The following is a 27,333-nucleotide window of genomic DNA, read 5'->3' on the forward strand; positions in this document are numbered from 1 at the left end:
AGACTCCTCCCACATCTTTCCAAAAGCATGGACATACTTATAAGCATTTATTAACTGGGTGAATACAAGACCCTTGTTTCTTTCTTTTCCTTGCCCCCCACCCCCTCCCTCTAACCAACTGCCCTCTTTCTCTTTCTCGCAATACCTCACCCCCCATCACTCACTTCCTCGTCTCTCCCCTCTACCATCTCACTCTTTTTCTCTCATTTCCTCTCTCCCAACCCATCCCATCTCTCCCTCAACTCCTTTTTCTCTTTCACTCTTTTTATCTCTCTCTCTCTCTCTCTCTCTCTCTCTCTCTCTCACTCTCTCTCTCTCTCTCTCTCTCTTTTCTCTTTCGCCCTCTCCCCCTCACCTCATATTCTGGTATTCAACTATAAAGCACTACTAACTACTCAATTTTTACTAGTTAACTGCTGTACTCTGGATTTAAACGTTTTAAAAAATTTGGCCAGAAAACTGACCCTTCAAATATCGATCATTTTAAATTACTCTCATCTTGGCTAAAACTATCAGAACCTCGTGAGTCCCAGGTTTAAGAATTTTTTTTGGCAAGAGCAGTCCCAGGTTTGAGAGTTTTTGCCAAGTTGAGGGTCATTTAAATCTATTATCCATATTTGAAGGACAAGTTTTCTGGCCAAAATTTTAAATAGTTGTTCTTCCAGAGTACGACAGTTAACCGGTTAAAGGCAATTGACTTAACTTTTTGAAAGTTAAAAGTGACGTTCGTTACCCTTCTCTCCACTCTCAGCTGGACGAGGCAATGATTGATGAATTCAGTCCAAGCCGTGTGAACGTAGACATCAATGTCAAAGTGACCCATGCAACTCTTAGAGTCAGGTATGCTAATCAATATTCTATTTTTGGTATAATAGTAATATTAATGATTAATAATAATAATAATAATAATAATAATAATATAATAATAATATAATAATATAATAATATAATAATATAATATATAATAATAATAATAATATAATAATAGAATATATGATAATGATGATGATTATATGATATACAATAGTAATGATGATTATAATGTGAATAATAATAATATAATAATAATAATAATAATAATAATAATAATAATATAATAATAATAATAATAATAATAATAATAATGATAATAATAATAATGATAATAAATGGCATCTTAATTTTTCATAGAGGCATTTTGTCATTTGGTTACAGTTACAGCTAAAAATTACAAATGGTCTCTAATACAAGTAAAAAAAAAATCATCCCAAGAATCAGTCTACCTCGACTGGGGATCGAACCTCAGACCTGATTCCATTTACATGATTTCATTGATTCAAAGTGGTCAATATCAATGTATAATGTTCTTCTGGTAATCTTTTCTTTTTAATGTGACATTCAAAAATATATATTAAAATTAAAGATCTATATTTAGATGAAGAGAGAATAACAAGCAATTTGTTTATCATGATGACCTGATGACTTGATAGAATTAATGCAAACGTGACGCAAAAATCGAAAGGAAACAAAATTTTGGGAAAGAAAAGAAAACACATTTTCTTGACTCTTTTTTAAGATTGGGCTGAATGAATATCAATTGAATTGGTGTTTCATAACCAACCTAATCCATTCTAGTTTGTTTTTTTTAAACTAAGATTGTTGAATAAAAGGCCTAAGGGGATTAGGTGATATTATTATTATTCAAAACAGTCTTTGAATTATTCTTTTTGAAGCTCTGGCATGTTTTAAAAAACATTTTAGGTGTCATGGCATGAAGCCATTTTGAACGTTTTTAAATATAATTTCACCCATTCTATTATCATTATTTCTAATAAATCCGAAATTTTGAACAAATTATAGTCTAATCCTTCTTCAGAGAGATGTCTGAATGAAGTTTCATTGAATCTTTAAAATTTAGTTTGGTATACTTTCTTAAAGAGAATGTTGGGGTTTTTTTTTGTCTTTTGATTTCACCGCATTTTTATTTTTTCTTAGCTTCTCACATATAATGAAAATTCACTCAATGAATCATTTTTTAAAATGTTATATATGCTAATGCTAAGGCCCAACTGAGATGATCAGACATAAATGTCTATTTTGATTTACAATTCAAATATCTTTCAATTCAGATTTCCTATACCAGACCTCAGGGCAGACAGGGTACCTTCTCCAAGAGACAACTGGTGCCGGCGTAGTCTTCATAAAGAAGTCCTTCTCCTAGAACTGGAAGCCCCAGAGGCCATGACCAAGATAAAACCAGACCCTATATGGCAACTGGAAGTACAAATCTTCAAAATAAGTGGTATGTCTATAATAAAACACAACACTTATAATACACCGGTTACAAAACCGCCAACCTCTCTTATTGAACAAAAATGAATAAGAAAATATTTAACTCAGAATGTTTTAGATTCAAAACCCTTCCTCAAACAAGAATAAAAATACATTCATAATTTCGAATCCAGAAGAAAGATGAGAGTAACGGTCTCAGCACATTTTATCAGGATAAACAATGGTGAAATGCCTACAAGTGTTAAATGTTTACTCTTTAACTCTCTCCTTACCGACTAATTTCGGGATTTTCTTTAAAACGTCATCCTCATCCAACATAAAAATTGATTTTTTTCAACTCTCATTCAAAAGGAATAAGTACATGTTACACATAATTTTTTTTTCCAGCAAAACAAGCTGTACTTAACAGCAATAATTTGTACAGCTATCAGAAAAGTATTTCTTCAAATGATTGATGCACAAAAGAAATCAGAATGAGAAAAATGTTGGCTGTATCGTAACAAAATCCTTCTAATCACTCAACATTTGGAAAGTATCAAAAATTAAAATGGAAACAAAATTCAAAATATTCAATTCAAATGTCAAGTCTGTCCTCCTGTATGGCTCCAAAACTTGGAAAACCAGTAAATCCATCCTTCATGGCCTCCAAATATGTCTTTGCAAAATCCTGAAGATAAAACAGATTGACAAAATTAAAAACGAAGAAGTGTGAAAAGAGCAGGACAAGAAGTCAACATGATTAATCAAAATTTACTTTAAAATATGATAAAGAAATCTACTCAAGCTTTATAGTATAATAAAGAAATCTAGTGAAACTTTAAGATATAATAAAGATATCTACTCAAACTCATTGTATCCCATCTTTCTGTTGCAGCATACCTGCAGGAAGACATCAACCAGACACCCATATTGTTTGGAGAGGTGACCGTTGATGACACTAAGGCTAGTCCCAGAGATGTTCATCATTTGGATTGGCCGAGGTATGAGTTCAATTATTTTGATTCTTAATTATTATAGATAGTTTTTGAGAATTTTATCGTTTCCTAAGAATATATCTTTAGAAATAATTTGAAGTGCAGAATAGGTGTATTTGATTTCAAAAATGGTTTTACAACTATGCAGGTTTAAATAGATATGAGTACTTACTTCTAATTGGTCTTACACTGGGTTGAACAAAATGAAGAGAACTGAGTTTACTATTGTTATTTTTGTTATCATCATCATCATCATCATCATCATCATCATCATCATCATCATCATCATCATCATCATCATAATCATAATCATCAACAACATCATTATCATCATCATTATCATCATCATTAACAACAATATCTTCATTATCATCATCACTATCATCATCAGCATGTATTCATATTTTTCCTTATTTGTTTTGTTTATTTGATTTTTATACTTATTGTGGGGGGGGGGGGGGGGGGGGGGGGGGGGTTCTGCTTAAAAATTGCATTCCTCTCAGCAGACACATCATTTTATTTAGCTCAAATTGTATAATTTGGAACTATAATTCACAAACTCTAACACTAATGGAGATGGAAGGTTACAGACACATTAGTTTTTGAAAATTTGAAAAAAAAAAGTTTGTCCTTGCTTTGAAAACTTAAATTTAGAAAGAAAGGAAGTTGTGCAATGGGTAAACACACTTGTCTTCTTTATTTTTAAAATGTATCATTATTTTTTGGGGGTTTTTTTGTTTTGTTTTTGTTGGGTTTTTTGGGGGTTTTTGGGGGTTTTTTTGGGTTTTTTTGAGGGGGGGGGGGGGTATTTTTGACAAACATATCATTCGTATTTATCAAAATGGCTTGCACATTGACAAATGTAAATCATTTACTTATTAAATTCATTATGTCATATTGACAGATTGGTTATCATAAAAAACAACAAAGCAGAGTCCGAACTGGAAATTGAGGCTGACTCAGATGCATCAGGAAGCAGCATGGAGTACTGTGAGGATCTAATGCATGCAGAGTCATCTCCCTTTAGTCGCAAGAAAAATATGTATGAGAGGGACGACTTGTCTCATTCCAATCATGAGTCTCCAGATAATGACGAGGTTATATCTTATTATTTTATGTATTTTTTGTTTGTTTGTTTGTTTGTTTGTTTTTGTTTTTACAATAATTTTTATTTTGATATTTTAATTTATGAGTGTGGTTCTCAAAAGGCCCTCCCAGTCCTAAATGTTTTGGTTTTTTAAAATTTGTTTTTGTTTGTTCTTCCTCTGTTCTTTTTCTTATCTTTTTTGTTGTTGTTGTTGTTGGAATGTTTACTTTGATTTTATACTCATAACTCTTTGAAAACACTCTGCGATGGACCAGCATACAATACTCAGGGCAACGAGCAATTGTTGCTATCTGTTTAACACAACAGAAACCTTTATAAATTAAGCTTTTGTCCCTGAAGGATTATTTTACCCTCTTTGAATGTACTAAGTGAGTTAATTTGGAAAATATGCAGGTGTTTGTAAATTTCATAGAACTAGTTAGAATATACATAATTCCTGAAATGATTAGGCAATAATTTTGTTATGATGTGATGATTGTTGAGGGTATAATTATTTATGTTAACCCTAAGGAAGTCACTTTATTTATTTATGCACTTCATTCATGTCAAATGTACTCACATAACTGGCCACATGCTGTGAAATCTCATATAATTGTATCACCCCTCTTGGTAATAAACTCAAGATACTACTTAAAGTAGCCCTCTGTATTGTTCCCATCCGAAGCCTCTCCATATCACTCTTTCGTAGCATTTTCACAATCCCAGGCTTCAGACAGCCCCCTGGGTGGGGATCCTGGCCTCCCATAGTGGGCAGGGTGGCACTTACTGTGTCTTCTATCCCCCTATATCTGTTTTCCAATTTGCTTTCTGTCTTTGTCTCGGAATGAGATTACTTGGTTTTTTCCTAGCCCTGGCCTGAGTCCTAGCTGGGAGGGAAACAGTCAAATGCATATTTATTGTTTTGGGAGATGATATTTTTTTCCTTGTAAATCATCTCTCTGTTATGTATTATTATGTTTGTTATTTTAAATGTATACTGTAAGCATTTGAGTGTACTCCTCTTTGTTGGATTTTGTGCTTGTGTCCGGATGAGACTTATAGGTGATCTCAAACTAAGTACATTGATGGTTTGCTCTTGGAATCTGCATCTGATCCCTATTTGTTCCCAGTTCCCCTTTGTCTTCCTTTCTCTTGGGTGCTTTAATTGTAATTCTAGAACTTTTTACTATTCCATTTTCTTCCTTTTTACTGGTGCTGATATAACCTAAATGTGTTGCAAGCGCCGTAAAACCCTTAAAAACAAAACAAAAACAAATCAGACAGCCCCCACCGCTCTCTACTTTTAAAGTATACTACTGACAAGCTATCTGTGGTTGATGGAAAAATAAAGTCCTGTACCATTAGATCTGTTTGAGAATTAAATGAGCCATTAAAAAATATTATAATAAAATGAAAACCACAGTGTAATGCGTAATTGTCCTCACACAAATTTACAAACATTTTTAAAACTTCAGGTGTTTGGGTAATTATAATTAGAATTTTTTTCTTTTTTTTTCTTCTTCTATTTTTTTTACTAATTCAGATGGTGATGCCAGGTGATGCATCAGAGCTGAACCATTTTCGTGAAAAATGCCGCAACCATACAGGTCTGTTGGTGGACATTTCTGTGCCATCTATCACAGCATTCCTCCACGATAAGGACTTCCTGGAATTGTTGTACAACAGGTGAAGTGAAAATAGAATTGTCCACTGAATTAAGCTTTGTGATTCATGTCTGTTAACTTAGAACTGTGATAAGGGCTAGCTTTCCATTTGGATGTGACTCTTATTGAATACAAAATACTTTGTCAAGAGGGGAGGGGGGGGGGGGGAGGGGGGAATGGATGAAAAAAACATGAAAACAAAGGACACAAGCAAGGAACTCAGGTTTTTAATTTGCCATTAAGATGCCCTTTCAGTTAAAGCCGGCGTAATCTGGAAATACAGATTTCCCCGTTAGGAGTAACAAATCAAATTTTATTTATTATTTTGAAACATCTTGGGCAATGTTGATTGAGGAGATTAATGGAAAAACATGCCGAGATTATCAAAAGTACCCACTGATACATAAAGTAAATTTTTTTTTAGGTTTCACTCGAGCAATAATAATAATAGTTCAGCCTGTTTGCAAAAAGGGAGTGAATAAGCATGTTACATCTTCTATTTTGTATGGATAGGACTGATAGTTCTTAATATAAAATGTAAATTATGACAGAGCTTTTTTTAATTTGATGTTGTGTACTCAAAAATTTTTCAAAATAAAGCCAAGATTCTTTACACCTAATGATCTACAAATGACTATGTCATTAATCAGCACCAGTGAGAGAACACTAATACTGCAAAGAATTCGAAACAATGCTGCAAGATTAGTCCTTAAACGCAGCAGAAACATCATCTATCCTTTGCTAAAAGAGCTTAATTGGCTTACCTTTAGATAAATTGAAGTTCTATTTACCAACCCGATCCCTCTCTTGTAATCTGATGGAAAATTGTTGGCTACGCTAGGAAAGAGCTCTTGTTTGTCAAGGATGCTCTTTTTCTATAAATGTCCCAACACTCTGGAACAAACTTCCAAAAGAATTACGACATTGTTCATCGCAATAAATGTTTTAAAAGCATCTCAAGACTTTGTTAGTTTCCTAATTATTGTGTTGATACACCTGTAAATGTGCTCTGTACGCTTTCCCATGATATGGTAGAGCACTCAACAAATATAATGTTTTATTATTATTATCAAAAGGCCTTCTGTTATAACGCTTTTTTTCTTTTAAAAAATTATCTGATCATGGTTGAATGATGGTTTATTTTATGTCATCCAGACATTTGAGCCAAATTATTAAGAAAATTTCAAGAGCAGTTTAAATCTCATAAATCTTTGAATTTCCACAATTCATTATTGGTGATATGCAACTTTTAAGAACTGGAAGGAGAAATTGAGGATTTAAGCTACATATTGTCATCATATAATGACTGATACTGTAGGACTGAATGATGTTGGTAGGTTGGGTGGTGTAGATGGTAAACAAGAAAATTATTATTACTATTATCTCTGATGTTAAAGGTTGGGTGGTGTAGACAGTAAACAAGAATATTATTATTACTATTACCTCTGATGTTAAAGGTTGGGTGGTGTAGATAGTAAACAAGAAAATCATTATTACTATTATCTCTGATGTTAAGGGTTTTGTGATGTAGATAGATAGTAAACAAGAATATCATTATTACTATTATCTCTGATGTTAAAGGTTGTGTGATGTAGATAGTAAACAAGAATATCATTATTACTATTGTCACTGATGGTAAAGGTTGGTTAGACCAGAAAAAATGGTTTGGGGTAGGACAGGTGCCAACTAGCGACAGTTCAAGAGGTCTTTGTTTTTGTTTGCCACCCTGCATCTCAATAGATCACATTCAGAGGAATTAAAAGTCAATTAAAAGTTTATAGAAATAACACTTTAATTTATTTATACAATAATGTTAGTAAAAGCAGAGTGAAGACTGTTTATAAGGTAAAAGTTTTTAAAAATGGGTGTCTTGTAACCACTAAATTCCATATAGAAAATATTTGAAGATACGATATTACTGAGAATTCTTTTGCCATAAATTGATATAAATCACACATTCATGATCACTGATACCACACAAATTCCATGAAATAAAATTATTGAAGAAAAGGTCTTTGAATAATGTATAAAAAGAGCAAATTCCTAGCGTGCAGAATAACATGATTGCCTGTAATTTGTGATAATGTTTCATGGCTAGAATTGTCCTATTACCAGAAAGTTACACATTGCAGAAGCAATCAAATAATTCTCGGCATTTAAACGTTTCTATTTTTCTGCAGATTCAACAACGATATCCTGATGTGGGAGCCAGCTCCGCTGGGAACAGGATCAAATATCAACAATTTCGTTCCATCTAATACAAACCTAGGGGTTCTTGCCATGTTACAGCAACATGGAAGACTCACTGATTCTACATTGGGTTAGCATTTTACACATGATAGTAGAAGATGTGGTGGTAGTAGAAATGGTATTAATGGTTGTTTTGGCAGAGGTAGAAAAAACAGGAGTAGTAGTAGTATTGGTGGTACTTGTGCAGTAGTGATGTTAATGGTAATAGTAGTGGTAGTAGTAATAGTAGTGGTGGTAGTAGTAGTAGTAGTAGTAGTGATAGTAGTGGTAGTAGTAATAGTAGTAGTGGTAGTAGTAGTAGTAGTAATAGTAGTAGTAGTAGTGGTATTAGTAATAGTAGTAGTGGTGGTAGTAGTAGTAGTAATAGTATTAGTAGTGGTAGTAGTAGTAGTAGTAGTAGTAGTAGTAATAGTAGTAGTGGTAGTAGTAGTAGTAGTAATAGTAGTAGAAGTAGTGGTAGTAGTAGTAGTAGTAGTAGTAGTAGTAGTAGTAGTAGTAGTGGTGGTGGTACTAGTGCAGCAGTGATGTTAGTAGTAATAGTAGTGGTAGTAGTAGTAGTAGTAGTAGTAGTGATAGTAGTAGTAGTGATAGTAGTAGTAGTGGTAGTAGTAGTAGTAGTGATAGTAGTAGTAGTAGTAGTGGTAGTAGTAATAGTAGTAGTAGTCATAGTAGTAGTAGTAGTAGTAGTAGTAGTGGTAGTGGTAGTAGTAGTAGTGGTAGTAGTAATAGTAGTAGTAGTAGTAGTAGTGGTGGTGGTACTAGTGCAGCAGTGATGTTAGTAGTAATAGTAGTGGTAGTAGTAATAGTAGTAGTGGTAGTAGTAGTAGTAGTAGTAGTGATAGTAGTAGTAGTAGTAGTAGTGGTAGTAGTGATAGTAGTAGTAGTGATAGTAGTAGTAGTTGTTGTAGTAGTAGTAGTAGTAGTAGTAGTAGTAGTAGTAGTAGTAGTAGTAGTAGCAGCAGCAATAAAATAGAAGGATCAGATCACTTAGTCATCTTACAATGTTTTTCTTTTGAAGGTGGTGAGTCTGATTCTGAAGATGATGAGGACCCAGACGAATCCCTCCATTACTCCATCCACGACAGACACAAATTACATGCACCAAATAAACAACCCTCCATCAAACCTATCAGTAAGACGTGCTTCTCTCTGGACATTGGCAAGGGTAGAGTGCTGGCCGTTGTACCCCATGTGGTGAGCAAACAATTATTCAAAAACGTTTTTAGATTGATTTTTTTTCATCCTTTGATCTTTAACAAAAAATTAATTTTTGTTCGTGATAAAACAAAAAGGGATAAAAAAAAAGGGGATCATCAAGAATTAATTGATTTTTAAAAGTATTACAATGTGATTGATAATTTTGTGAGAAAAGTTAAGTAACAGGTGATCCTAATTTTATTCATTCAGATAGTCACATATCAATAAAATGGAGGAAAAGCTCATTTGTCAACTTTTCGTGGATTCAAAGGGACTTTTGTTCTAAATCTGATGTTTAAAGTCTTTGTTTCATACAATCTTATTGCTAGTAATATATGTTTAAACAAATATCACACTTTTGAAAGTATTTTTAATTTTACACAAAAGGTTGCGAAAGTAATAATTTAGGTAGATTTTATTTGATGTCGACTAAGGTTTCAGTCTATTTGGAGGTCTTTACTCCAATATTTTATTATAAAATGTTTTGTAGTATTTTTTTATAATTCGTCAATTCATTGCAATATTCTTTTAACATTTGTTGCAATATTACTCTCACATATTCTACACAGTTGTCAAATGAACTGTCCTCCAAGGAGCCTTACCTTCATGGTGAAATGATGATCACAATGAACAGAGGCAATCTGTTTTCCGTCAACCAATATGCCGGTGACCCAGATCTCAAGTACTTGTGCTTCCATGCTAATAGAGTTCACATGTACCACAATGGTAAATCTTTATTTCTCCAAAATGTTATTGTTCAACATTGTACATAATGCTATGCACAGCCCTTTGAGACCTTGGTGGAAGGTGCTATCTATTTTTTTTTTTTTAATGATTTTGTTGCTATTTTAACTCACCCAACCCTAACACCGACTATATCCGTAGTATACCCGGGGTTACTTTTACCCCATGCCTATTTATTACATTTTTTCTGAGACAAATTATAGGCGTAGTATCAAAGCTTATGTTTTTAATAATTACAAGTTAATGATAGTTGAATAAAAATATCTATGTACATGCTCATTTTTAATACATTTTTTCCAATTTTTAAAAGCAAGAATCTCTAGGATTGAGTGAGTTAATCATTTGTGCACAATTAATTTATTCTAATATATTTGGTGGTAACTAGAGACATTCAAATCGATGTCAACTTAGTTGTCAAAAACCCAAACAAAATAATGCACCATTGATTAATTGTTGGGACAAAATATTGCCTCCCGCCTACTCCTTTAATTGTGAGGGTGGCATCACATCTGGTGAGGCAAGTAATAATGATGCAAACATGTATGTGGGTCAACACATCATCCTGCTCCCTTTGAATATGACTGTAACTGCATGAAACACATACCTCTATTTTGACATGGACTATGAAACAATTCACCCATAGTACAGATGTAGGCTGTCTGTTTGCATTGATCATATTATGTTACTATAACTTGGAGAATTCAGAAAAGTTGCAATGAAATTGTCAAGATAAATCTGTTCTGATCGGCTGGGGATCTATTATTATTATAATCATTGTCATTATCATCGTCATCATCATCATCATTACTACTATTATTACTACTATTGCAGCTCATGTGACAACTCCTGTGACTCCTGGCACCCTAGACCACATACGTGATAAAATTCCTGACCATTTGAATTCCCGAATTTGCCGCTCAGACCGTGGGGCCGGTGAGACCAGCCAAGGCCGGGCTGGTTGGGGAGAAGACAGTCCACACATGTTAAGTCTTGTGGTGAAAACTAAAGTGGATACTATTAACAACATCAAGGTATTTCATTAACATTTCATCCAAATCGAGCTTAAAGGGTTTCATAAAATAATGTATTAGGATATATCACGCAAACTGACAATACGGACACCTTCAAATGTAAACTGAAATAATACCTTTTTACTTTGTGAATCTTGTGTTATTTTCCAAAATTTAGAATAGTCTAGTGCTTTGTAGTTGATGTTTGAAGGATGAAGATGAACGCATAATATTATTATATCTGAGAGAGAAAGAGAGAGAGAGAGAGAGAGAGAGAGAGAGAGAGAGAGAGAGAGAGAAAGAGAGAGAGAGAGAGAGAGAGAGAGAGAGAGAGAAAGAGAGAGAGAGAGAGAGAGAGATTGATCATGTAAAGCACGCTTGAGCTTATACAGATGGGGAAAGGTGCTTTATAAGTGTAATTATTATTTTGATGACTTCAATATCTGCCAAGTTGCAATTTCCTTATTCAGGGAAAACTGCGAATTTTTGGTCATTTATTTAGTGACTTAAAGAGGAAATTACTTGTCTTGTTTGCCTGATAGAGCAATACCCTGAGTGTTTTGAAACTTCAAATTTCCTCGGATGATTCTAAGGTGCCTAATGGTTTGCTTGAGAGGGATGACTTTGTTCCATCTGGAGTAATAGCAGATTTTTAAAGTCTCCTCATACTGTTTTTGTTTATCCAACATGTGATCCAGGGGATAAAAAAAACACATAATATTTAACAATATCCTTCACTCTCCACCACTCCCTTGCTTTTCTTTTAAGACCCCGGAATAGTTTGTGTTACAAATAACAAAATGAAAATGTCAAAAGTTACATCTGATAATTCATTTTTGTGAATGTGGTTCTGGTTTGAATTTTACAAAAAGGAGAGATGTGCAAATAAGCATATGAGTTATTTTGAAAATTAATATTGTATGAACGTGCAATTGGAATACTTAGGAGTCTTGATGGTGTGTACCATTAGATACAAAAGTTAATTGTGTATTTCATGTTTTGTTTACTCCCTTTTATTTTATTTATTTATATTCGGGGGGGGGGGGGGGGGGGGGGGGGTTAAAATCAAATTCTGGTACTTAATGTAATCAGATGGCTTGGTCTATGTCACATATCTTTGTTTTCTACTTTTCTACATTTATTTTTTCAACTGTCAGATTACTTTCATAATTTTTATTTGTCTTCAACAATTTTTCAGAATTTTATCGTAGCTGTCAGCATTAATGGAGGAACACTGAGACATGAGATGCACCAGACAGGAGAAAGCTGGATTTCACAGGTGACTCTTTGAACCTAGCAATTTAAATATTTTTTTTTGAATATCCAAATTCAATTTTAACTTTCTTATTTACTACCTCATCAAATCTTTAAATAAGAAAAATTATCAAGACATAACCTTCAAATTACTTTGTTCATTTTTTGGGGTATTTTTTTTCTTAGAAAAAAGGTCATTGGTCATCATCATCATCATCATTATTATTAGTATTATTATTAATACATTATTATTATTATAATATGATTTAAAAAATTGAGCTTTATATAGTGCAATATCCGCTAAATGTGCTCAAAGCGCTTTACAAGGGGTCCCTGTTCAACAGCAACATTTAGCATTAGGACGGGACATGACGCCTGTTGGGCGATATTACAATTTTTCAGACAAAGACAATGCTGTTAACTGCCAGGTACTCATTTTACACCTGAGTACGGTGAGAGAATGTGAGTAAAGAGCCTTTTCCAAGGACTCAACTATGCGCCGAGTGCGAGGCTCGAACCCTTCCGATCCGAAATCGATTGTCATACCACTAGACCACATAGTCGCACAATTATATTATTATTATTATTTTTATTTATTATTATTATTTATTATTATTTTTTATTATTTATTATTATCTCATTCATTATCATCATCATATCATCATCATCATCATCATCATCATTCATCATCATCATCATCATCATCATCATTATTATTATTATTATTATTATTATTATTATTATTATTATTATTGGCGCTATTATTATTATTCCCATTGTTAATGTTGCAATGTGAAATGTGTTGACAAATCGTTCAGCTTCCTTTAATCTTGTGTATTGCCAGGCAATGGACCTCTTTGATTTAAAAGACTTCCCCATCTTAGGTTATACCTTGCCAAAAGTGATGACAGAGTTACATCTACAACTTCACCATTGCTGTGTTGATTTCAGGTAATGCCATAGCTTTATGTAGAAGGGGTTACAATTACAATCAGTAATGGACAAAAGTTGTTTTTTTTCTTTATACCTGTTCCTTGACTGCTTTGGGGCATATTGCATTTTCTATGGATTTTTAGATTTTGCTTTTCGATTTTAAAAAATTTATATTCCTTATTAAATATAACTCAAGGTTATGCCCCTCAAATCAATATTAACAATATTCATCTCTTTTACTGTCTGATCCAAATCTATAGTTTTCGTCTAGAAAGGATTTGGATTGTATTTTTTATCGATCATATATAGTAAAGTGATGGAATTCTTTCTTTTTGTTTCAATATATTGATTAAGAACCAACACAATTAGTTGCTCGAATCAGTATGCGTTGCTGAGGCTCTGAAATTGTTGCAGTGAAAACCACTTGAAAGTAGGCGTAAAGAAAGAGAAATGCCTCCAACTTTTCCACAGAACAGTAAATTCCAACAAAACAGCTACTACAATAGTTTACAAAACAACACTATCCATTCACAAGAAATTATCATGGCAGTAATTTCACCAATCCAACACACAGAGCCAACACATATAAAAACATTTTTTTCCCCAAGGACCATCAAAGAATGGAGCAAACTCCCATCAGAAATCCTAGATATTAAAAACAACACATTTGATCAATTATTTAACATTTATTTTTCAACTCATTGACACAATAATGGAGAAAGTCAGCAGATAATATGTATAAAATCTGCAGTGATGGGTAATTCACTTTTTTTCAGATAAGGACGTTGAACATGAAGTTGAAGATAAAAGGGGTATTGATGCTCAGGAAGCATATTCAGACAATATTGTAGATGACATAATTCCAATTCTAAACGCATTTCTTTTCAATAAGTAATCGTAAATAAAATTAAAAGAAACACTATCTCTATTGTTCTGTGGAGTACCATCTATCTTTTTATGATGGCTGTTTGTTGTTTGTCTGTGTGTGTGTATGATGTGAGTGTGTGGGGGGGGGGGGGGGGGGAAAGAGGAATAAAGGGAAGAATTTAGATTTAATTAATTTAACATAAAGGGTTTATAGCTTGTGGTCTGTTCACTGGCTTGGCGATACTGCATTTAATCTTTTTTATGATTTGGTCTTCAATACAAAGTGGAGAAAAATTATCTGAAATATGAAAGATTGATTGAAGCAAAGATTATCCTACCTCATATTCTGTATTTTTTATTTTTAAAACTTTAGACCCCTTTACCTACCCATCAAGAGCTTTCTAACAGTTGAGAGATTTAATGTATCCACCAACGTCATCGCAGAGTCTGCTTTGTCACAAGTTCGATTGCTACTTGACAAGTCTGCTCTTTACCTCTCGCAGACCAACAGGTGTAATAAGGATTTGGGTTATAAAGAAGTCAATATTTATGAAGGTTTGTTGAATTGAATTGAATCAATTATTTATTATCGGAAAATTATACCTATGCATACATCTTTTATACAAAAACAACTAGAATGACAACAACAAAAAATAAAATAAAAACAATAATTAAAGATAAAATATAATAATGTATATTTTCTTAATAAATTCTGATTTAAAATCAGTAAGCCCTTTTAGGCTTTTCACCGACATAAGAATTTTTGCTGTAAATGCGTATAAATTAGATACTATATATTTTACATAAAAATTGACATGTTTTACAGTTTTAATCATTATTAGGGACTACGGACAAGAATAGAAAACAAATCTGAATAAGTCTAAGACTCTGCGAACTTTGTAATAAGAGTCTCTCAAACCTATTCAAATCTGTCTCTTTAGTCTTTAACTAAGTCTCATACTCATTCTTCATAAACATTTTGAGCTCTTGGCAACTTTTATTTTTTTGTTCAGATGATCTGTCAGGTTTGTTTTGTTTTTTTTTTTGTTGGGAGGGTTGTTTTTTTATTTTTTTGTTTTTGTTAGCGCCAAAACATATTATTAAGAGGATACAATTTCAATTTCATCATGGTCATCATGGTCATCATCATCATCATCATCATCATCATCATCATCATCATTATTATTATTATTATTATTATTGCTCCCCAGATTATGTTTGTGTGGCTGAAATGGATCAACTGAGAATTTGGTTGCAGTTTTGTTATAAGACAAGCAAGCAGGTAGGTTGATGAGCATAGTTAAAAACAGTTCACTATGCGAACTTGTCACCGATCCAGAGAGATGGAAAGTAGTCGAGTATATAATTTCATTTTCTTTAATGTTGTAAATTGAGTGGCTGCTATTCATATAGGCTTTACTACTTTTAATTACTTCTAGTTACACTCATACCACCACCACAACTGCTACTACTACTACTACTACTACTACTACTACTACTACGACTACTACTACGACAACTACTACTACTACTACTACTACTACTACTACTACTACTACTACTACTACTACTACTACTACTAGTTTTTAAATGAGTACCTAGTCGGTAATGACGTTTTTCTCAGTCAAAAAAAAAAAAGAAAGAATATAATACTGTCTTGTTCTATATGTTAAATGTGCTGTTGGCTTTAGGCCCTATGTAAAGGGCTTTGAGCACATTAAGTGGTTATTGCATAAAAGCTCAAAAGCTCAATCTTTCTTATCTTTTACAGAAAGCTCCCAAGTCAGACCTCAGGTTCATGTGCAACCGAATAAACATCGAGACCTGTGCAGATTCCTGTAAAGCACTATTTGACCTTATAGAGTATTTCATCAATGACGGAGATCTGATTTTGGATGGAGATGATGAGTCATTACAAGATGAAAATGTTGGCAGTGGCCAGAAAATGGTTCGTTTTTACATTCATTGGTAGTCTATTATCAATTCTTCCATTTTAAATGTTTGTTACACATAAAAGGTGTATAAAAGGCTGCATGTTTTCATATCACTTCAGGACAGCTTCGAAAAAATAAGAGTAAAACTGACAAAAATATTTGTGAAAAAGTAGAGTGTCTGCTTGTAGCCATCGTTATTTAAAGCCTGACACTAAAACCCACTAAGACCCATATTTTGACATCATTTTTAGGTTTGTGGACGCTTAGTGAATTGTCAAGGAAACAACTGATCCCATTGGTTGAACTGTTGAATACAGCTCATGATTTGTTTTCTTTTGTGGCAAAAGACTTGTCTTTTGACGTCATTTGTTGGTCAGTATCAGGCCATGAGCTTAGGAAGGCCAAGGTCTGCTCCAGGATTTGAATCAATGACAACTGTTCAGTTTTCTTATCATGATAATTGCTTAACTTGACTTATGCCTCTTGGCTCCTGGCAGAACATAGGGCCTCAACAGCACTCTTCCATCTTCTTCTGTCCTTGGCACAGATCCTTGCCTCACGTCAGGTAAGATTGGAGATGCACAAATCTTGGTGAAGACTTCTCCTCCAAGTCTGTTTTGGACGACCCCATTTCCTCTTGCCCTTTGGGTTCCATTCGAGAGCAACTTAATTTCGATTTTTGAGAGTTTAATAACAAGTCCGGAAATGAAATGACATGAATGAACTAAGACATCAAAATTAGTAAAGTAATTACTTATGGCGCTAATCAATAAATCACAAACAAAGGTTAGATCCTTATGTAATGATTTATTTTCCATTTGTCTCAGGATCAAGACTCTGAGGAGAGACATGTGCCATCCCCTGTTGTACCCATATCTACCCTGACTCCAGAACAAGAGGCATCTGTCATGTCAGCTCTGGAGGACGCCATGGAGGATTGCCAAGGTATGTCACTCTTGGCTCTAATTTTTTAAGAAATATGATTCCAGCGTAAATGTCAGAAATAATTAGATTTCTTTCGATTTATTTTATTTTTTTTTTTTTTTTTTTTTTTTTTAATGTTGTTTGCTTTGTTTTTGTTTGGGGTTTTTTTGTTTTGCTTTTGATTTGTTTTATTGTTTTGTTATTGTTTATTTATTTATTATTATTTTTATTTTATTTTATTTTTTTCTGGGTTTTTAAAAAAATGATTTTTGTTATTATTATTAAATTCATTGTATTAACTTTTATATTAATTTTATAAAAAGTGGCCCAGTGAACGCTGTTGGATGTTATTTACCCAAATTATCTCCTTTCAAAAAATAATGTTTTCTTATATATCAAAATACAGATGGAAATAACATATAAAACTTACAGCGGGCTGACTTGAATATGTAAATATGTTATTTAATTTTCATTTCCTTCACAATGAACTGGCTGTAAGATTCTTATAAACTTTTCGAAACTCTCATTTATTATATTTATCTCAGTTCAAATGAAACCAAAAGCAGCTCAACAAAGCACAAGCGGCAGAACCACAAAGGTCTACTTCCAGTGTGATGGAGGAAAGGATATGGGTGATGAATTCAAAGACGCAATGCACCTCACTTTTGAAGAATCGTATTATGAGTCTGATTCCTCGCCTGATGGAAGCAGAATCAATAATTCATCTGACCCATCGCCTGAAAATCTTAACAGTTTAGTTGAAGATTTTGAAATTGTGGACGATAATTTCCAAGACCTGTATGTAAGTAATTGAATTTAAAAATTTCAAGTTATGATTATGCAAATTGGCATGGCCGATGCATATTGCAAAAAATCTTTTAGAATATATGAGGGATGAGGTCAGGGAGGTCCCTTACTGTGTCTTCTATCCCATATGTCCCATACATCTGTTTTCTGAGTTGCTTTCTGTCTTTGTCTTGGATTAGATTACTGGTTTTGTTCTTTCCCCCATTGGCTGAGAGGGAAATAGTCAAATGTATAGTTATAGTTATAGGAGAGAATATTCTTTTCCTTTTAAATCATCTCGCTGTAATGTATTATTTTTGTTGTTTTGAATGTATAATGTATGCGTTTGAGTGTGTTTCTCTTAGTGGGATCCTGTGCTTGTGGCTGGGTGGGACTTTTAGGTGATATCAAAATAAGTACACTGATAGTGTGCTCTTGAAATCTATCTTTGTTCCCTATTTGTACTGTGCCCCTTTGTTTTACTTTTTCTTTGGTGTTCAAATTATAATTCTAAATTTTTTGGACTATCCCATTTTCTTCCTTTTTACTGGTGCTGAAATGACCTAAATGTGTTGCAAGCGCCTTAAAACCCTTAAAAACAAAAACAAACATATTTGGGGTCTGGGGGTGTGTAGGGAAGAAAGATTGCCTAAATTTTCTTCATTGATTTATACAAATTCCTATTATGAGAGATATATTAATATACAAACATCTTATGTTTCAGAAAATTAAAGGCAGCCATGAAGTTCAAAAATTGTTTGTTGGTGACATTGACATAAAAGACAAGTTTGTTCGGAAACCCACAAGCAGCTATGATCACCTAAGAGCACCCTCTGGCTTCCCTGATCCTGAATATCAATACACTCTACGCGAAATGTCTATTGTATGGCGTTTGTTTGGAGGCAGTGATTTCACCCAGCCTAGACGTAATTCAGCTGCTGGTAGGTTCATATCTCCTATTAAAGATGTGTGCACCATCATTTTTTAAGATTCCAATTTGTGTAGTAAATAAATGTACTTATGAAGTTAGTAAATAAATATAGCTCCAGACGAAATTTCTGTCTTTTGTAATGATATTAAAATGTTTGTTTATTTCAAGTTCAATGACTTGTTTGAATTAATGAAAGCAATGTGCGTTTTCAAAACAAATTGTATACTTTGTTTTTTGTTTTTTTTTATCATTATTTTTTTATTTATGGTACATGGTTTAATTTACAACGAGTAACAAGAGAAAAAAATGTGACTCTTATACTCTGGCATTTTTTTACAGATCAAATTGGGCGTGCAAAGGTCATATCCAGGTAAATATTTTGAATTGCTCTGATCTTTTTCGGCGGCAGTGATTCTCAAACTTTTTCCAAAATTTCATTCAGCAGTCCCCTATGAAAGTTTGAAACTTCTCGTGGTCACCAATGTGCATTATAGAGCCTGCTGTTCTTCATTTTTAGAAGCTTATTTCATTCAAATGCAATCTGTTTATGTAACATTTTGATTTTTGTCGTCAAAAAAAAAAAAAGAAAAATGGATTTTACTATCTGTCATGTGGACTACTGTTTGCGAACCACTGGTATAAATAATTGTAATAGATGGGTATCATTTTGCAGAGTTTGTATTGTACACTCTTCTTTTTTTTACACCAGGAACTATCAGTTTTACCATTTTTGTAGCGTCTTACTCTATTCTTTACCCTTGTCATCATAACATTGTGATTCTTTTTTTTTTAATTTTTGTTTAAGCCCTCTCAGTCCCAGAAAACAACTCTCAGGAATGGGCAAAGATGGAAATAAAAGTGTGAGACATAAAGGTGGAAGAAATAGAGACCTAAATTCTCTCATGGAATTGGATCTTAGCAAGGTCAGTGTCTAATGTGTCTAATGTGAATGAATATCTCTCTCTCTCTCTCTCTCTCTCTCTCTCTCTCTCTCTCTCTCTCTCTCTCTCTCTCTCTCTCTCTCTCTCTCTCTCTCTCTCTCTCTCTCTCTCTCTCTCTCTCTCTCTCTCTCTCTCCTGAATACCTTGCTTCATGTAGTACTGCATACTGTTATCAGAAAATATTTCAGTATTTCCAAGTCATATTTTAAACTTCCATTTTAGTGGATATGTGACTTTAACGTGAATGTTTTTAGTACTCATATTTTATTTAGTTATTTTTATTTCTTTCTCAAAAGTCTGGTATGATTATTTATAATAATTAATAATAATATAATAATAAGTAGAAAAAAGAAAAAAAGATGAAGAAGAAAGAAGAAGAAGAAGAAGAAGAGAAGAAGAAGAAGAAGAAGAGAGAAGAAGAAGAAGAAGAAGAATGAAGAAGAAGAAGAATGAAGAAGAAGAAGAATGAAGAAGAAGAAGAATGAAGAAGAAGAAGAATGAAGAAGAAGAAGAATGAAGAAGAAGAAGAATGAAGAAGAAGAAGAATGAAGAAGAAGAAGAATGAAGAAGAAGAAGAATGAAGAAGAAGAAGAATGAAGAAGAAGAAGAATGAAGAAGAAGAAGAATGAAGAAGAAGAAGAATGAAGAAGAAGAAGAATGAAGAAGAAGAAGAATGAAGAAGAAGAAGAATGAAGAAGAAGAAGAATGAAGAAGAAGAAGAATGAAGAAGAAGAATGAATGAAGAAGAAGAATGAATGAAGAAGAAGAATGAATGAATGAAGAATGAATGAATGAAGAATGAATGAATGAAGAATGAATGAATGAAGAATGAATGAATGAAGAATGAATGAATGAAGAATGAATGAATGAAGAATGAATGAATGAAGAAGAAGAAGAAGAAGAATAGTAATGCAAATCAATTACACTGTGCCTATTCCATATACAAACAGCTCTAGGTGCCTTTCATACTCACATGATTATAATTTTTCCTTATTCCTACTTCATATCGCTTAACAATATAACGATTGGATATTTGATAAAACCCAACTTTTCAGGTCCGTTTCCGTTATGAAGTGTACCCCACAAACACAGAGCAGTCTTCCAGATTCAAGTTTTTGGTCCACAATGTGGAGATTCGAGACAGAATGAAGGATTCTGAAATCAACAAATTTCTGGTCAAGCTGGTGGACAAAGAGCACCCAGATCAGGCATCAGTCTACATGGTGAGTCAGGATACTGCAGACTTGCCAACCAGTATGAAACACTGACCTATTTTGTGCGACTATATAGTCTTGTGGTATGAACTCGCTTTCGGATAAGACGGTCCTAGGTTCGAGCCTCGCTCGGCGCATAGTTGAGTCCTTGGAAAAGGCTCTTTAATCATATTCTCTCACCATACTCGGGTGTAAAATGAGGACCTGTCCGTTAACAGCGTTGTCTCTGTCCGAAAAAAAAATTGTAGTATCGCCTAACAGGTGTCATGTCTTGTCCTATGTTAAATGTTGCTGTTGGAAAGGGACCCCTTGTAAAGCGCTTTGAGCATGTTTAGTGGATATTGTGCTATATAAAAGCTCAATTTAGAAAGCTCAATTTAATTTTGATATTATTGAAAAAATTAAAATGCTATGTTCTTTTGTATTATGGGGAAAAAATAAGTTTCAGATCGTTTGTCAGTTGGCAAGTTTGATATTAAGTTACGATTCATTCATCATTTATACTGAGAAATGTATTCACACTTGGGAAATTAGAAGTCATCATATTTTTTTTCTTTCTTTTTTTTTTTATTGGTGTATTTTTAATGTATATTTATTTATTTATTTATTTTTTTATTTATTTATTTATCTATTTTGTTTGTTTATTCATTTATCTATTGATTTATGTTTTATTTTTCATACATAGTGATAGTAATTCAATAATTTTTAAATGAATTTTCCTATCCTTTAAAATTTTGTTTGTTTAAGATTGTAATATTGAATCATGGGGTTATTTTGCAAAAGATTTGAGGGGAAATTTTTCTTTGCTAAATATTGTGACCACTCAAAAGATCGTTTGGAAAAAAGTGTTTAAAAATTGTATATATATTTTTTGATCATAACTTCATTTGATCTTCTTTTATAAACTTGCAGCTGATGTTTAGTGGAGTGTTCACTCGACCACTACACCTGGCCTTCCGAGAAGAATGTCAAGTCAAAGCTTTTCTACTCCCAATAAAACTGAATGTTGATCAGGTGAGAGAAAGCTATAAAATAAAAGAATTTTGATGACATAGGACAGGTGCTCATTTAATTCCAGACTGCACAAGATCTCAAACTTTAAAATTTGCAAATAAACCTCGAATGATCCATTCTTTTCTTACATAAATTTAGGTCAATATTCTTGCAGCATTCTTATACGTTGCTTACAAATTTTAATGTTGGATAGACAAAAAGAATAATGACTCATTTTTATTCCCTTTTTTTTTTTTTGGAATCATTTTTTTCTTCTGTTTACTTTAATCTTTCTTCATGTGAGCCACAAATTAATTGTTAATTATTTTAATAATTTTTATTTCTTTGTTCATATATAAAGGAGCCTTATCCTTTTATCATTTTGTTCATCAAAGTGTATATTTCTTTCCCAGGGATCCATGAACTTCCTGAGGAAGTTTATTTCATATGTTACTTCATCTGAACCGGACCAATCTTCAGCTTCATCTGCTGACAGAGCGTCTCCAATGACAGTACATTCCAGTCCCAGGGCATCTGTCTCATCAACAGAACCCATCATGAGAATCAGCGAAACTCAGCCTAAAGAACAAAGCTTGGACGAGACAGAATTGCTCATGAAGTTCGATGATTTCAGTATGCAACAAAGCACATATTTACAGGTCAGATAATACTTTTTTTTTGGTTGAAAAAGCCACTGTTTTTACCAAATTTAAAGTTGAAACTTAAAGCAAGTATGAATATCGAAACAGTCGTTATCACAAACTTTCAATAAGTAAATAGTAACTTATTCTTGACACCTGTTAGAATTGGTTAAAAGTAATTTGTTAAAGACCAGTGTTCAATTCAGAGGGTAGAAAGCATTTCTTCTGTTCAATTCGAGCTACATATGCTTGGATAAACATGGCTTTTTGCTTTAAAAGATATCTAGCTAATTACTTACTTACTTCAAACAGCCTCTTATCATTCTATGCTTTCCTTTGTTTATAAGGTGTTGGTTTGTATTGAATACCTTAATCAGCAATTACTTAAATTACAAGAAATGTATCTATATTCAAATCGGCTGCATCAGACTCTAACTGAGCAAGCAAATGTTACAGTTTTATATTCATATTCAGCTTAACAATGAGTTCCAATAAGACACTATATCTAGTTCTAATTAAACAACCGTCATGTATAGTATTGCACATGTGTTTATGCTTAAAATAAATGTGAAATTGCATCAGGCTCTTGAACAGATAGAATGAGACTGACAATATTCCAAAATGCATATTATATTAAAAAGAAAGATTTAGTTTATTACTTTGCCAAAACAGTATTTAAAATCTTATTTTCAGGCTCGCTTGAATGAATCTGAGGATTTGGATATGCCTCAAGAGAATTTGCCAGTTTTCATCAAGTGAGTATTCTTAAAGCCATTTGTTGTCATAAAACTGATGATATTTAAATGGTATTTATTATGTAGTTAAAAGTTGGCATGATCTATTTTTTTTTCAAGATTGTCAGAACATTTTGGTCACGTTCTAACATCTCCCTATAATCTCTGCCATAGTATTTTAGTTTTACCACAGGCTGCATAGATTGTTTAATTCGCTGTTTTGCCCGCTCTTTAATCCATACTGTTCAGCTCAAAATATTTTAGAAACATTATTTTCTTTTATTCGGTTTTGTTTCTCATTTGGATGTCAATGTCAAATAAAATTATGCTACAGTATTAAATGACATGATGGATATTTTTTTTTTTTATTAAAAAAAAAAAAATTTTTACCTATACAGTGCATATCAGAATAGTGATTGATAGTGAAAATAATGGAAATTAACGTTCATATCAAGTTTATTTTTAAAGGACAAGAATGTGTCATTTTGAATTTTATCTTAAATGTGCTTTCATTAATTTTTTTCCCTTCTAAAATTAAAACAATAAGCTTATTTTCATGTACATTCTCGTTTGTTATTTTATTTCGCGATGGTGAATTACTTTTTTGTCTTTTTCATTTTCTCTCATTTGCAAGATCATTTATCCTCATCTGTGATGTGACCATTAAATTGGACTACAGGGGGAAACACTGTGACATGGATCAGGTAATGAACATTACATCATATTTAAAATCATCCATGAGTTATCGCATTTAATGTAATGAATTAAATCTCATTGGCCAGTGAGCTAGATTTATAAATGATAATGTCAGGAGATGACCAATACAAACAGGGGTTATCACCATATCGTCATGTTTGTTGTGTTTTGCTTATCTTGTTGGGGTTTTTTCCTCCTTACATTATGTAGTTTTCATTCAGTTTATGTCCCAGTATTTATTTGAAAGTGAAAGAACTTAAAACTCACACGGTCAAGATTTTACTGGCACTAGATTGTTTAAAATATCCCCCTTCCAATCCTCTTTGTTAATCTTACCAATTACATACTAATGATACTTATTCACTTAAAATTCTCTCCAGGGTCTTATTTTTCATTAAATCTTATCTAGATCAGATATCAGTGCATCTAGTTTTAAAGAACTTGTCATCAAATCATAATCATATATAGATTTCAGTGTATTTAGTTTTAAAAGTGTCTTCAAATCATAATAATATCTAGATTTCGATGCAACATAATTTTACAGAAGGTGTCATCAAATCATAGTAAAATCTAGATTTCAGTGCAATCAGTTTTAAAGAAGGTGTCATCAAATCATAATCATATTCTTGTTTGTCCAGGGCGTCATGGGAATGATGTTAGGAGTGGCCTCTCTCACAGGGTCTGTCATTACACTCAAACGTATCAACTGCCAGAAAGGGTAAGAACTGCTTCTCGCCATTGAATTAGGTCTATGATTATTGATTGAATAGGGCTTGGATTGGTTTTTAAAACATTTTTTTCTTTCTTTATTTCTTCTTTTCTTTTAATTAATTGTTTGTTTGTTTTTTTTTGTTTTTTTTTGTTTTTTGTTTTTTTTGGTTTGTATGATTTTATGGTAGTTCGGTCTATTGTGAATCCATGGCTGTGCACCACCATCTTCTTTTTTTTTATGCTTCAGTGGCCTGGTGCTGTATTTCTGTTTTGTTTTTGTTTTTTCGCCCTCCATTTTAAGAATTTGTTAACATAGTAATTCTTTTGAAAAATGTGGGTAATGCATTTTTATGAATACAACCTAATGTTTTAATTAATAACTGAGAGGAATGTGTCTGAGATTTTTGAATATCAGCATGAAAATCTAACATATATTTTTACCAAAAAATACAATGTTCAAGAAACTTACAAGAAGTCAATTGAAATGTTTTATGTTGTTCAAACTTTATATTATCATTATCATTATTATTATTGTTATCATTATTATTATTATTATTATTATTATTATTATTATTATTATTATATTATTATTATTATTATTATTATATTATTATTTGATAATTTTCACTGTCTAGAATCCTTGGCTGGAACAAGTTGCTAATGTTTGTGGCCAATGAATGGCTGTCTGACATACGCAATCGACAAATTCATTCCATTCTCAAAGGGGTGGGAAGCTTCAATATAGTCTTTCAGATTGGTAAGTTGATTTTAATTATTAGAAGTATGTGATATCAGATAAATGGAAATGCCTGGGGTTTTTGTTTTGTTTTGTTTTGTTTTATTTTTTAATTTTTATAATGGATTAATAAGTAATAATAGATTAATAAAAATAAATACATACAAAGTTCCTTCTATTCATCCTTTAGGATCCTTAGGATACATTTTTTTTTCTGTTGGAACTATTTCAAGAAAAAAATGTAATGATTTAGGCGTCTGCAATGTAGTTCTGCAAAATGAGAATAAGGGGTTGATTTTTGCTCAAGAAGGAAAAAAAAAGATTTGAAAGAGGAAATCTAACCTGGATCATTTTGTTGAATTATCCACTGATCCATCTCACCCACTATTCCCTGTCATTACCATTGCAAATTAACAAAAAATAAGAAACGTTTTGTGTTTTAAAATTTTCTCCATCTCATAATTTTTTTTTAAATATTGCATTGTGAAAGATGAAGCTCAGTTATTAACTTGAATGTCTAGAGTACATCATTATTCTTTGTCACATGGTTCCTATTTTTTTTCAGTGCAAGGCATCACTGACCTTGTTCGATTACCCATTGAGCAATATCAGAAAGATCGTCGAATCATTCGTGGAATCCAGAGAGGGGCCAATTCCTTCACATTCAATACCCTCATGGCTTTGTTTGAGTTGACACACAAAATCGTTGGATCTATTCAGGTATTTGAGTTTGTACTTTTACAAATTTAATTTTAATTCTTTTTAAAATTATTTTTTTAAGGAGTGAAATTTCAGCAAATGTGTTTACAGTGCAAAATATGTTAAATTAGAATATTATTTTTGTTCCACAAATCCCAATGTTTTGAACTCACATTTCTTAATTATATCAAGAAAATGTTTTGGTTTTTCAACAATGAGGTCCATGGTGTTGGAAATTATTTCAGTTCTCAGTAAAGTAATTAGGACAGTAACAACTGCTTGATACCCTTTTTTCATTGAGAGGGGTTATATAGAGCAATATCCACTAAAAGTACTCAAGGCGCCTTATAAACGCAACAGCAGTAGAACAAAATTTCAACCTCACCCATAAAAGACATCAGTTCCATTGCCTGTGAGCGAGTGCTCTAGCAACTGAGCGATTGGGAACATCTTTCCAACCTTTTATGGTTGTGAAAAGAGGATTTTTACCCTTCTTTAAAATCACAAATTTTAAAAAATTTAGTGGTGTATATTTGCTTGTTTTGTGTATGTCAGTAAGCCTTCCATATCTTTAAGAATATTTTTTTATGTATACATCTTGACTTTAATTTTATTTTTTTTCTTTATTGATCTTAATTATATAGTATTGTGCAGAATTGGGTTATGACATGATGTCTCCAGGCCCGAGTGTCAGAAGACGAAAACAACTCCAGCAGAGATACCAGCAACCAAGAAACACAATGGAAGGGGCTAAAACAGCTTTGCAGTTAGTGACAGATGTAAGTCGATGTTTAAACTATTATCTGGAATTTGATCTCATTTTTACATAATTATATTTTAAAAGAAGGATTGGCTTTGATATTTCATTCTTTGTTTCTTCCTTCATTCTTCCTCATCCTGCTCCTCTCCCTCCTCCTTTTTACCTCCTATTTGTTGTTGCGCTTCTTCTAAAGATTTTTGGTTGACATATATTTTTTTAAAATGATAAACTCTTGACTTTGAAATTGAATACTTTTAAAGTGCTCCTTCAGATAGAACAACTGTGTAGAATAGGAAGATAGCGGTAATGCCTCTCCACTTTAGGTCACATGGGATATTTTTTATATTCATTTTGATTTTAAAATTTTAGATATTATCTTTTA

The 27,333-nt window shown here is 32.6% G+C and overlaps 1 protein-coding gene across 2 annotated transcripts in view; it reads left to right on the forward strand.

Annotated features, from left to right (window-relative positions):
* Nucleotides 1-27,333, forward strand: part of LOC144959256 (autophagy-related protein 2 homolog A-like) — a 79,418-nt gene that overhangs the window by 47,279 nt on the left and 4,806 nt on the right. For both annotated transcript variants that reach the window (XM_078891803.1, XM_078891809.1), the window contains 28 exons: nucleotides 752-840; nucleotides 2,109-2,281; nucleotides 3,146-3,251; nucleotides 4,150-4,342; nucleotides 5,876-6,018; nucleotides 8,177-8,316; nucleotides 9,265-9,440; nucleotides 10,013-10,169; nucleotides 11,019-11,218; nucleotides 12,396-12,476; nucleotides 13,296-13,402; nucleotides 14,625-14,806; nucleotides 15,463-15,533; nucleotides 16,023-16,199; nucleotides 17,013-17,130; nucleotides 17,655-17,911; nucleotides 18,620-18,836; nucleotides 19,166-19,196; nucleotides 19,632-19,749; nucleotides 20,823-20,990; nucleotides 21,894-21,995; nucleotides 22,388-22,633; nucleotides 23,309-23,370; nucleotides 23,984-24,053; nucleotides 24,684-24,763; nucleotides 25,392-25,513; nucleotides 26,058-26,212; nucleotides 26,836-26,970. In XM_078891803.1, coding sequence (XP_078747929.1) covers nucleotides 752-840; nucleotides 2,109-2,281; nucleotides 3,146-3,251; nucleotides 4,150-4,342; nucleotides 5,876-6,018; nucleotides 8,177-8,316; nucleotides 9,265-9,440; nucleotides 10,013-10,169; nucleotides 11,019-11,218; nucleotides 12,396-12,476; nucleotides 13,296-13,402; nucleotides 14,625-14,806; nucleotides 15,463-15,533; nucleotides 16,023-16,199; nucleotides 17,013-17,130; nucleotides 17,655-17,911; nucleotides 18,620-18,836; nucleotides 19,166-19,196; nucleotides 19,632-19,749; nucleotides 20,823-20,990; nucleotides 21,894-21,995; nucleotides 22,388-22,633; nucleotides 23,309-23,370; nucleotides 23,984-24,053; nucleotides 24,684-24,763; nucleotides 25,392-25,513; nucleotides 26,058-26,212; nucleotides 26,836-26,970 — 3,876 coding nt within the window. The remainder of the gene's footprint in view (nucleotides 1-751; nucleotides 841-2,108; nucleotides 2,282-3,145; nucleotides 3,252-4,149; nucleotides 4,343-5,875; nucleotides 6,019-8,176; nucleotides 8,317-9,264; nucleotides 9,441-10,012; nucleotides 10,170-11,018; nucleotides 11,219-12,395; nucleotides 12,477-13,295; nucleotides 13,403-14,624; nucleotides 14,807-15,462; nucleotides 15,534-16,022; nucleotides 16,200-17,012; nucleotides 17,131-17,654; nucleotides 17,912-18,619; nucleotides 18,837-19,165; nucleotides 19,197-19,631; nucleotides 19,750-20,822; nucleotides 20,991-21,893; nucleotides 21,996-22,387; nucleotides 22,634-23,308; nucleotides 23,371-23,983; nucleotides 24,054-24,683; nucleotides 24,764-25,391; nucleotides 25,514-26,057; nucleotides 26,213-26,835; nucleotides 26,971-27,333) is intronic.

This window comes from Berghia stephanieae, chromosome 1 (assembly GCF_034508935.2).
Source record: "Berghia stephanieae isolate SIO BIC M18660-M18661 chromosome 1, UCSD_Bste_1.3, whole genome shotgun sequence".
Taxonomy (NCBI): Eukaryota; Metazoa; Mollusca; class Gastropoda; order Nudibranchia; family Aeolidiidae; genus Berghia; species Berghia stephanieae.